Below are 12,756 nucleotides of genomic sequence, written 5' to 3' on the forward strand. Positions count from 1 at the left end.
AAGAAAGCTCATAATTAAATTTAAATAACAATTACTTTTTTACGTTTATACCACGATGGAGACGCGCCCTACATTTTTTGTTTTAGGGATATAATAGGATATTTAACACTCCGACTTTTAACATGCTAATATTACTGTTTTTGAAAGCTCATTATAACCACGCTGCATTGATACCGAAATTTGGTGTATTCTATATATCATGTTTTGTTTGTATGTTTTTTTTTAATTTCGCGCAAAGCTACACGAGGGCTATCTGCGCTAGCCGTCCCTAATTTAGCAGTGTAAGACTAGAGGGAAGGCAGCTAGTCATCACCATCCACCGCCAACTCTTGGGCTACTATTTTACCAACGAATAGTGGGATTGACCGTCACATTATAACGCTGAAAGGGCGAGCATGTGTGGTGGGACGGAGATTCGAACCCGCGACCCTCAGATTTCGAGTCGAGTGCCCTAACCACCTGGCCATGCCGGGCCACTATACATCGTGTGTTTGAAACTAAATCGAAGAATTTTAACGATATTAATTCGCTGTTTTATTAATGCATGTGAATAATGAATCTTGCTTAATTTCTTTGCCAACCTTTTTACTCCAAATAATACATTTTTTCATTTTTAATATTTCCGAAAAAGTTATACTAAAACATTGGATATTAGGATCTTCTTGAATTTAATTTAACAGCTATTACAATACAATCTTGTGTAGAGTATAAACAGACTATTGTACATTCCAAGCTGATGACTATGTCTTGCTATACCATCTAAGACTGCCGTAGAATCTGTGGCACATTCTTTCCTATATACTCTTACAGATGTATTTGCCTTTGCTATGTATATAATGCTTTCCAAAGTAATACACACCTTTTCTAATGGTTATATGTTGTGTAGATCACATGAAAGTCATGGTTATATGTTGTGTAGATCACATGAAAGTCATGGTTATATGTTGTGTAGATCACATGAAAGTCATGGTTATATGTTGTGTAGATCACATGAAAGTCATGGTTATATGTTGTGTAGATCACATGAAAGTCATATGACAACTTGTTTCATAGAAGTTTTGAGATAAATTCTAGTGTTTCTCCAACATTCACCATTTTATTTCTGCAGCTGAGATAAACTGGAAAAAGAAAACAGGATCAACTCTGCTTTCAGTTGTACAAAATCTTTCTCTCCCTATCATCACAAAAACTCAAAATAGTGAATGTCGCAAAAGCCTCAAGATTTATCCCAAATATGTTTTCAGTACTGGATGCCTGTAAAAAGTGTGCTGCATGTACGTATATCAAGATGAATAAATTATGTAACAGAGAACAACGGGCCTCAAACTTTCGTGCAAGTGATTTTTAAGTTTTACGAAAAACTAATGAATATGACGTCACAAATCTAAAGAGATTCTTCCATGAGATTATAAACAACTGTTTTCAAATTTATTTATATGTTTCCTTTTTCATTTTACCTTTAAAGATATTGGGTTTTATTTTCAATTTGAAAATGTATTTGAATTTTTTTAATGTTTTCTCTAAGATTTTCATCCCTTTGTTAAAACGTTTAACAATCCTAGTGTTTAATGTGGAATTTTTACGTTAAAATCGGGTTTTAATAAGAGACAACGTTCTTTTCTTTTCAGCCGTTCGAGAAGACAGAATGCCAGGCGGAAGAAATTCTGGTGCTGTGTATAATCTTTATAAAGTAAGTCGGTTGATTCATATATATTTTAAGGAGTTGAAAGATGGCTGTCTTAGGAGGTTAACCTATAAAATGGCTGATTTGGGAAGTTCATCTGTTTATTTTGATAACGTACGACGCCTTGAAGTTAACTCGAAATAAATAAACCCATCTGTAGTAGTAAATTCATTTCCGGAATTATTGTTTTCACATACGTACTTACGATTACCAAGAAAAAGCGATACAACGTTTCGTTTTCTAAGAAAGCCATTTAAACATGTACCTGAATATTTCCTTCATAAAAACCATTAAATGGTTGTTTAGTTATGAGGGTTATAGATAATGACGGTTAAAACTGGAAAAACGCCAGTTTTAATACAGCAAAATAACCTGCGTTTTAAACATAACTCTACATGTAGTTAGCTCACTGCAAAAAAAATGCAGTTGCTTTGCGCAGTTCAAAGAAGAATCAGTTACTCGTGAAACAATCCCAAAAGTAAGTTGTATACTTATACAAACATTTCTATATAAATATGGTACTTTCCCATAATTATCCATGGATAATAAGTTACAGCGAATGCAATGAAAACAAACTCACATTGAAAAACAATTACTGCGTTCTAGGTAGTACGTAGGTATAAGGTCATTTCCGTAACCAGTAGCTCATGGTATAATTAATAACTTTTAAGGTCACGTACGTATTTATCTACCACATATGATACGGGTATTTTCATCGATGTTTTAATTGCAAGCAGTAAACCTAATGAAATAACCATATTTTTTAAAGTAACACTGCAAATGTCTACAGATATGTTTAATATAGTTTATAAGGACTATAGTTATTTTATAAGTATGATTTGATATGAAAACTGAAAGACTGTATGTAAAAAAAAAAAAAAAATGCTTCTTCTACAAATTTTGTCATAAATGCTTTACGATATGTATATATCAGAATGATGGCGTTCTTGGGACCTTAATCAAAAATAGCTCATAATGAAGGGGTCAGTGTTATTGTAACGATTAGTATTGGTAAACTCTATAGTTTAATGTGCAGTGCTTTACTCTGAAAATGTATTTTTATGCAGAATTTTAAGGAAGACTTGCGTGAGATAGCCTCCCAAATAGGAACTGAATGAGAAGTTGTTAGATTTTAAGGAAGACTTGCGTGAGATAGCCTCCCAAATAGGAACTGAATGAGAAGTTGTTAGATTTTAAGGAAGACTTGCGTGAGATAGCCTCCCAAATAGGAACTGAATGAGAAGTTGTTAGATTTTAAGGAAGACTTCCGTGAGATAGCCTCCCAAATAGGAACTGAATGAGAAGTTGTTAGATTTTCCTGACAGTATGTCGCAAAATTCAAATATTGCATTTGTGTTATAGATGGTACTGTCAAGTGCGTGGATCACTAACATGCGCTAACACAATACTCCTGAATGACTCCAGTGGGAAATGTTTCTTGAGTTGTGTGTGTATATATATATAACAAATACAGTTGGTCCTATCTAGAAAATTGTCGAAAGCTCTTAACATATAATAACAATATCATTGTATGTAGATACGAAACCAAAACCTAAAACAGTAATGGATATAAATCTAAAAACAATAAAAAGTAAATCGCCTACAAATGCTTAATAAACGTAATTATATAAAGTTTGTTTGTTGAATCTCGTGCAAAGCTACTCGAGGACTATCTGCTCCAGCCGTCCCCGATTCAGAAGTAATAGATTTGAAGAAAGGCAGCTAGTCAACACTACCTACCGCCAACTTTTGGGCCACTCTTTTACCAAAGAAAAGTGGAATTGGCTGTCCCGTTATAACGCCCCTCCACGGATGAAAGGCAGATTCGATGATAGAACCACCCACAGCTCATGAATCGAGCGCCCTAACCAACAAGTCATACTAGGCCCTAATTATTAAAAAAAGGACAGATGAAACACCGTAGAAGTAGATGTAGTTTTAAATACGTTTATTCTAAAATAAAAGAAAATTAAGTTTTAAATATGAGGGGGGAAAATTAGAAATTTCATAGTATATGTGCTATATACTGGATTAGGGTCCTGCATATCACAATTTATTTTCGAATTCAATCATCCCGAAATATTCGAAACCAATCGAGCTCGACTTGAATCGTCTGTACATATATATACATTATAGAGTATATAGGCTGAATTAAATTTTAAATTAGATACAAAATGGTTTCTTTACTTATGTGCAATTAATAATGAGTATAAAAGTAAATATTTCTAAAAACAAAAGATATAATGTACTTAAACATCTGGAAGAAGAATGGTACAAAAGTGTTCTTATAAGGAAATAGGTTCCAGTATATAGACTAAATTAAAAGCTAAATTATAAAGTTTACCGGAAGTGATGTAGATTCGAAAATATCGAATCGGAGCCCAGCTAACGAATCGAATCGAATCCTCGATCCAGATTCACGATCGAATCGAATCTCGAAGCTTCTTAGGGCTCTATACTGCCCCCCCCCCCAGTGGCACAGCGGTATGTACAACGCTAGAAACCGGGTTTCGATACCCGTGGTGGGTAGAGCAAAGATAGCCCATTGTGTAGCTCTGTGCTTAATTACAAACAAACCCTACACTAGATACTGATGATTCTTGGTTTTCCAACTGTTGATGTGCATACTGTTCTTGTTTAGAGGTTTCTTGCACTAAAGATAAACGCTATTAGTCGCTTAAAGAATGATTACACTACAAAAGTTGTTCTTAAAATTGATACTGTTTAAACAATTTGGCAAGTAAATAATCCTCATTCAATAAGTATTATGTTTTTATTAGCAAAAATTTTCAAATTTCTAAAGTTAGCTTTTCCTATTACCTGGTTTAAATATATATTAAGTGTTTTTTTGTTTTTTTTTATTTTACTTTTCAACGAAAATTAACGAGCTATTAAACACGTTGCCAATATTTTGGACAAAAATATGATATCGTTGAATTTCTTTAAACGTCACATGTACTAAGCATGTCAAATCTACTGCAATACCATATCGATATGCAGACTAACCCTAATTTACTACTTACAGTAATGCTAGTAGCTATTGCAATGAGATATCATCTATTTAAACACTATTTTATTATTTATTCTTGTAATAAGCCTTCTCACTATTCTTGCGGATACTAGCAGAGACCTGCAAAACATTTGCTGTCAAATTAGTATCTTTATTGGAACAGTACTTTAAATACAGGATTTCTAGATTTGCTTGTTGTTGTTTCTTTTTTTAAAGTTAAGCACAAAGCTACACAATGGGCTATCTGTGCTGTACCCAGTCTCTAGCGTTGTAAGTTCGCAGACATACAACTGTGTACTGGGAAGGGGAGATATTTCTAGAATAATACAAAACAAATTATAATTACAGACACCGGAATCTACAAGTCCATTTGTCTTAGGCCTAACATTAGCTAAGCCTTTATAGAGTAATGCCTAGGTTTCGATACCCGTGGTGGGGAGAGCACAAATTGCCCATTTTGTAGCGTTGTGCTTAACCACAAATAAACAGACAAGCCTATATTTGATATGCAATAAGGAGATAAGTTGACACTAACTTGTGTACATTTTTTGCTTTAGGTTAGTTAGAGCTAAAGTTTACTACCAATAAATAAACTTATAATACTGTTCTACGACTTGACGTTAGACCTTTATAAAAACCTTTTAATGTGTTGTTGACAAACTGTCTCTTAAAGTATATTTACATCCGCCTTTGGTTTACATCCGTTCAAAAAGTGCGCGCACATGCGCATTTGGATAGTAAGGTGCACTTGCATTTTCAGGACAGAAAAAAACAACAACAACTGAGTATTATTACAATAGATTATTAATGCTTAGTTAACCCTAAAATTACCAATAATTTATAAATTTCATGTCGCTATCGGTAGTGTCTACAAGAAATGGACCACACGTATAGATATATATATATATAGTGCCGGATTAACCATGAAGCAAATGAGGCAGCTGCCACAGGGCCCCCACGAATATTTTGTAAACATTATTTATGAATATTGTGATATTCGATTTATATATTTATATCTTATATTTGAAAGTTTGTTTTTAATAAAATACGATTTTTTTTCTTATATTCGAAAGGGCCTCCCATAAGGATATTTGCCTCAGGGCCTCCACATACCTTAATCCAGCCCTGTATATATACATGGAAAATTACACTACTTATGGTTCCTAATTACTTTTATTTTTCCATATTGATGCTTAGTATATTACACAACAATATTCAATATTATAAACCTATAAAATCTGATTTAAAATTAGCTGATAAGAGTAATATGACACTAAAAATCTCATATCGAGAAGTTTACCTGAAACTGGTAATTTAATTATATTAGACAGAAATTTTTTGAATGTATACATTTTTAGGTTTAATTTACTACACCACATATTTGTACAATGCGTTAACGACATATACTTTCAACTTTAACCATCACAGTTGTCACATCATATTTTATAATCCCCCGATGGATTTACGGACTTACAACGTTAAAACCCGAGGTTTGATTTCCCGCGTGGTGGACACAGTAGATAGCCCAATGAGGCTTTGCTCTAAAAACAAACAAACAATATTTTATAATATCTATGGGGTTTTGAACCCGTTTTACTTCATCATATGGTCACCTAAATTAATTTAGTAATTTGAATAATGTTATGGTGAAAAAGAAAGGAACTCTTTAACATGTATACGTATAATATTTTATACTGTTCTTTACACACAAAATGTTGGCACTTTTCACCTCTACCCCTGCATTTTTTCTCAACTTCTCAAGGCAGAACTTGCAACGACCACTTTTTTGTAATGCTAGTCACGGATTTTGCAGTAGACTTCGGATTTTATTTACTTGACCACCATCCTTTTTAGTTTTGTCATTATCACAACAAGTCCAAATTTCGATGCCATGATATTCAGATTTGCTTGGAATACATTGTCTGAAGAAGCACCTGCCTCGGAACGTGACTAGTTGTTCATCAGTGCATTGACACGTTTGCTGTTGATACATAACACAACTACTGATAAAGTGCCTGCACTCATTCGTTGAAGCTGCTTTTATTGAGGATCAGAATTTTCTTTTCCTTCATTGTTCAGTATTATCATCAAATCTAAGGAATCTTGGAATTTGATGAAAACTTTCACGTACCTTTGTTTGTGGAACATTATTGTCTCATTTCCAGATTTGTTCGATTGGCTTTATTCTTTAAGCCATCACGCCAAAGAAGCATAGCTGCTTGTTAGAATCCGAATGCTACTATTTTTTTATTTCATTATAACTTGTTGTCCACTTTAGAGTTTCTTCCATAGAGCTCTTCTCCATGAATAGATCGAATCTAGTTAATGTTGTATCAGTATTTCTTCTTTTATACCCATTTGGACAAGGTGTTTCTTTGCAAGTATTTGCAGATGACTTCCCACCCAGTTGGTTGATGTCTCGGTATTGTAAACCAACCTACTTCCTCATAACTTTCGTTATAAGTCTTATATTTTTTACCTCTGAGCCTGTATCATCAATAAATATACTGTATCTCCTTCTTTCCTTTCTTGGATATCATATAGTCATTTCTGCTAAATTCTTAGTCACCTTCAAAATTTTCAATTACATCTTATCCTGAAGCTAACTCTATTCGCTGCAAAATATTAGAAAAGAGCTCCAGAAAAAAAAGGCTGAAACTGAGATGAATTTCACACTATAAGTGGCAGCCCTTTTTACTTGTGAAAGATAACTCAGTATGAAGAGGTAGTTTACTGTATATTGTATCATATTTAGCAATTTTGTGTTTTTCTTGTAGTTGTCCCCCCCCCCCTGTTACATCACAAATTGTAAAGAATTGACTAAAAACATTGGGTGAATTCATTCATTTTCTGTATAAAATATTTAGGACAATTATTAGATTAATTGCAATAGATATTTTTGGGACTCGTATATAAATACACATATTTTATTAGGTATTCTGTAGCCAAATTATTGGACCCATATACAATCTGGTGTATAAATAGTTTTTAAAAAATACGTTTAAAAATCTGATGCAGTCGAACCCCTATCGGTAACTTTAGAGTTTACCCTTGCTGATAAAAAAATGAAAATGGTCCTATTAAAATGTGTTTATTTAACATTTTGGAGCAAAGATATACTGGTAGATTAGAGGGAAGGCAACGAAACATAAATCATAAACTCTTGTATTCACAGTCTAGGCACGCTAACCGCTAGACCGACCACGTCTGTCCACAGCCCGTTGAACGTTACTTCTTGTTTCTGTTGACGTTCTCCTTATGTGATTAGAAATGTTGGTAATTAGCAAACATAAATCTTCAAGTATTCACAAGTGCAGACTGACGTGTAAGAAATGATAAGGAGTTCTACAAACTACAGTGTACAAATTATAAATGTGCGTTTACATAAATAATAAAGATTTAACCCTATATGAAGACATAATGGCAAACACTGTTGATGGTTATAAGTGTGATACTGCATCTAATAAGTGGAATAAAGTATATAATAATTAAAATAAATTTATTCTTTACTCTTTCAATACGGATTTCCAGATGTTATAAAGCAATCAACCTGAGAAACTTAAATAATTTATATTGTTTTTACTGTGCAATCAGAGCAGACTTTGCCATGATGCAGAACAAAAAAACATGGATTGAACAACAAATTCTTTATTTAAGTTCCATAGAACTCCTCTCGTGCCTACTAGGACTCTAATAACAGTTTGGAGACGGCTTGAATGGGTAATGAAGATAACTATTATAAATGCCCCCCAGTGGCACAGTGGTATGTCTGCGAATTTACAACGATAGAATCCGGGTTTCGATACCCGTGGTGGGCAGAGCACAGATAGCCCATTGTGTAGCTTTGTGCTTAGTTACAAATAAATAATAAACAAACTTTTATAAATGTACAACGGTTCGACAAGATTAGTCATAATCAATCTTGTCGAAACGTTGTACATTTATAACAAAGTTTTCTTCATTACCCATTCAAGCTGTCTCTGAACTTTTATTATCTAAAAAGTGGGTCATTCGTCATCAACTCTACTAGGACTCTGTTTATGTTAACGCTTACAGTCACTAAGTAGCTCATTTACAAGAATAGACCTAACTCTATAAAATCGTATAGTCTCACAGTCGCTTGCTTACAAGTACAGATTTAACTCTGAAAAACCGTCTAGTCACGGGGGAACGATTTAAGTAAAGAAGGTTGACAATAACGTGTGAGCGTAGTTTAAAATCCTTGCACAGTATATCAAATAAGCTAATAGAATTAAGTGAAATGTCTTGGAGTCAAGTTGAAAATTCACGCACATAAACCTTGTAAATTTGACGAATAACATTTGATTTATTATTATTATTTGTATATATTTATTAATTCCACCTTCGCTTTATTAATATTCAGTAGTTGCTTAGAAGTTAAAATTACATATTGTAAAGAATAATATTTTTCTTTTGTCTACAACATGGAACTAGCCAACATTTGACACTATATATATATATATATTGCGATTTTAATGATTTGTGTCTAACCTTTTTTTAGAAATGTAAATAACTTATGAACTGCTTAAATTGCGGCTGCAAAGAAATAAAGAATTAATAAATTTGACAACCATTCTTTACAGACATAACTTGATTTAGTAGTACTTGCTTGTTACTTGGCACGTATTGTTTAAGGGTTTTCTTCAGTGCTTGAGTTGCCCGTACAGGTGTTCAAAATGGTTAACCACTTGCCACAATAATGATTTAAATATCTCATGAAAGAAAGAAAAATAATTCCGTAAAAGTTTAACTAAAAGTGGTTTGTTCGTAGTTAAGCACAAAGCTACACAATGGGCTATCTTTGCTGTGCCCACCACAGGTATCGAAACCCCGTTTTTAGCATTATCAGCCTTCATATTTACTACTGAGCCAATGGGTGGGAGGCTGAAACTGGTAATTCAATTATGTTGGACAAAACTATTTGAATGTATAATTTGAACTTCTACTTAGTATAAGTGTTGTGTGTGTGTGTGTGGTTATTTTGTTTTGTTTTCTCAAGAAAATGGTGATTGAAATAGTGCGAGTATAAGTTGTAAGACTGATAATAACATTGATAACAATAAAACCAGGCATACTAGGTAAAATATGTTGTTCAACGTCCCTATAGAATTATATAGGTGTAGTCCCGGCGTTGTCACATACGATGACGATAACATCTCTTCTCTGACTAACGAATTAATATTAATGTTTACCAAGAAAGTGTTGACGCGTTTTGCTCATATCTGTTCTATCTGTGTGTGTGTGTGTGTGTGCGTCAAAATTAAACCCTTTACGGTTTCTGTAAAAGCGATCTTAATAATAAACACAAAATATTTTTTAATGATCTTAACGCCGTAGGGCAACAATCTAATAAGAATCAGACTTCGTTGGTACTGTATTTACATTTAAAACATAAATATTGATCATTACTAAACATATTATAATTAGCGATATTTGAGATAATTAATTGGGTGTAGTCTTCTTGTCCAGTACTTTGTATTGGATTTATGCTAACTTATTTACAAGCTTTTTCATTTTTTCATTCATCACTACGTTATTATTTGTGCAGTTGGCGGAATTTATTGATCTCGTATTTAGGTTTAGTTAATTGTTTGTGCTATCTGTTTTTACACTTGTATATTTTCTTCATAATAACTAGAGCACTTATAAATTTGTATCTTTGTAAGTTAGGGTAAAAGTACGGCTTAGATTTATTTTGTCTGCGAGCAATATTTCCCCAAGAAAATATACATGAGAATGATTTTTAAATTCAACTATGAGAAAGCAGTTATTCCACTTGCTTTGTTACTGGTTTTGGTCGGGCGTGGCCTAATGGTTAGCATGTTAGGTGGCGAATCAAAGGGTCCGGGAATCGAGACGTAACGCAGCTGTACGTTATTCGCACTTTCAGCTATGAACGCGCTATGAAAGTGACAGTTATTTACTTCAAAGAGCCGAACAAATTCGTTACAGAGGCAGGTGCTGCTAGCGGACTGCCTTCCCTCTGGTCGGTAATTAAAAGTTAGGGACAACTATACCTTAACCCTAGGAGTTTCTGATCTGGCTGTTTAGTTGTCATGCGCATAAGGTGCCGTTCAGGCTGAAAATTCCAATTTTGCAGGTTTCTAACCATGTAGACTCTTCAGTAAAGGTTAGCAAACTATTACGGATTTACAACACTAAAATCAGGGGTTCGATTCCCCGCGGTGGACACAACAGATAGTCCAATGTAGCTTTGCTCTAAAACAAAAAACAAATGACCCCTGATGGGACAGCGGTAAGTCTACGTACTTACAACGCTGGAATTCGGGGCTCGATTCCCCGCGGTGGCCAGAACACAGATATCTTAATGCGTTAAAACAAACAAACAAAACATTGATTATTTTCTTTATCACTGTAAGCGAAAAAGCAATCAAATTATTACATTAACCTCAATTAACAAAGTAATTAATATGAGCAATAGAGACAGTAACAAGTACATAGTTTTTGTGGTAGACCTGCTAATAATTAATTATCTTTATGTTCATAATCAGTTATCTAAAGGTAACCAATTCATTGCCAATTTGAATAGTAAAGATATTATTTTCATTAATTAACTGTCCGCATTCGTGCCTGTTTCTAAATATCGTTTTATATATCATGATAGATACGGATTATTCTATTAGGTTGTAATGAAGGTTGGTCAGCTTCACAACCCATTATTAAGCCTTCTTTGTTTCCCCGAAAGGGACCGAAGGCCGACTGGAGGAGTCACCTGTTTTAACAAGTCGCACCACTATACAGTAATGTGTTGTCTGTCTGTAGACACTAAAATGACGTCACATAAGGGATACTTAACATTGCAATTTGTATTGTTATGATGTCAATAAAACGTACGCCTGTCATGAATCACGAAAAGACTCTGTAGACTACAACAAAGCATGACATATGAACTTCAAAAGTAAGAAATAAAAATATTTATTACTCTTAATGTTGATATTATTTACTATTAAAACAGAACACTTTCGAGGACCCTGCAGAAGTACATCTAGTAACTGTTTTTAATAAAGTGCACGTCGATATTTGTACTTTAAAATGGTCAAATAGTATGATTTTTTTTAAAGTAACTCATGTAAAATTAGTTCGTTAAACCCTATCGTATCTTATAGAGTACCGGTTTACAATCTTTTTAAACCCTTGTAACACTATGAAATGCTATGCAAAATGACTCCAATACAGTAGTGGCATTTATGTTACTATTATGCCAAAATGAAGTTAGTCTTAAATCGTTTTGCATACCACCTCCAACAGCACTGTTAGAGAGGGTATTCTGTTGAACAAAAAGGAGGTTTTATGTTATCGTCATGTTTAGTATATTACGTATTGGTTCAACGCGTTGACGAATAAGCCAATGATAACATAATATTCAATCACATGATGTCTCTACAACGCTCTGGATCAACGCGGTATGGCCCTGTAGATAATTGCCCAAAGAGAGAGTCGTGATATAGTGACTCAACGCGTTGTCGATATAGCCAATAAGACTGTCTTAATTCTTGCTATGTCTCATATTTTTAAGCATATTATTTAATACACAGGTATGAATATATTAATTTGTATACTTTCCCATCAAGGAAGTACTGCCTTGGTGTTTCAGGGGCAGGGTTTGCAGGAGTTACCCTCCTGACAATATCATGTAGCTATTTGAATGAAATAGACCAAATGTACTATGTAACGTGAAATGAGATTTGCTACTTGGACAATGCCTTAATTTAATACGCTGTGACCCTAATGGCTACCAATTTACAGGTTCATAACGCGTTGATTTAATACGTTATGACTTTGTTAACTTCGGACCTGCAGACCATAATGCATAGTCCAAAGTTAGGCTACTGGTTGAACTAATAGTTTATGTATGGCTCCCATGGCTTGCCATAAAAGTGTAATATAATCATATATATATATATATATATATATATATATATGTAGGTCGTACGTTACTACTTACTAAGTAGCATAGTGTGTGTATTACTATTATTACTCGTACGTAAAGTAGTACTTACTTTACCTTACTAATACGATA

At 33.7% G+C, this 12,756-nt stretch overlaps 1 protein-coding gene across 1 annotated transcript in view; it reads left to right on the forward strand.

Moving 5' to 3' along the window:
* The window catches only part of LOC106472235 (hormone receptor 4-like), a 66,645-nt gene that overhangs the window by 38,199 nt on the left and 15,690 nt on the right, over window positions 1–12,756 (forward strand). The window contains exon 4 of the mRNA XM_013932867.2: window positions 1,629–1,690. Within this exon, the coding sequence (XP_013788321.2) occupies window positions 1,629–1,690 (62 nt within the window). The remainder of the gene's footprint in view (window positions 1–1,628; window positions 1,691–12,756) is intronic.

The sequence above is a fragment of the Limulus polyphemus genome, unplaced genomic scaffold (genome assembly GCF_000517525.1).
Source record: "Limulus polyphemus unplaced genomic scaffold, Limulus_polyphemus-2.1.2 Scaffold118, whole genome shotgun sequence".
NCBI classification, from domain to species: domain Eukaryota; kingdom Metazoa; phylum Arthropoda; class Merostomata; order Xiphosura; family Limulidae; genus Limulus; species Limulus polyphemus.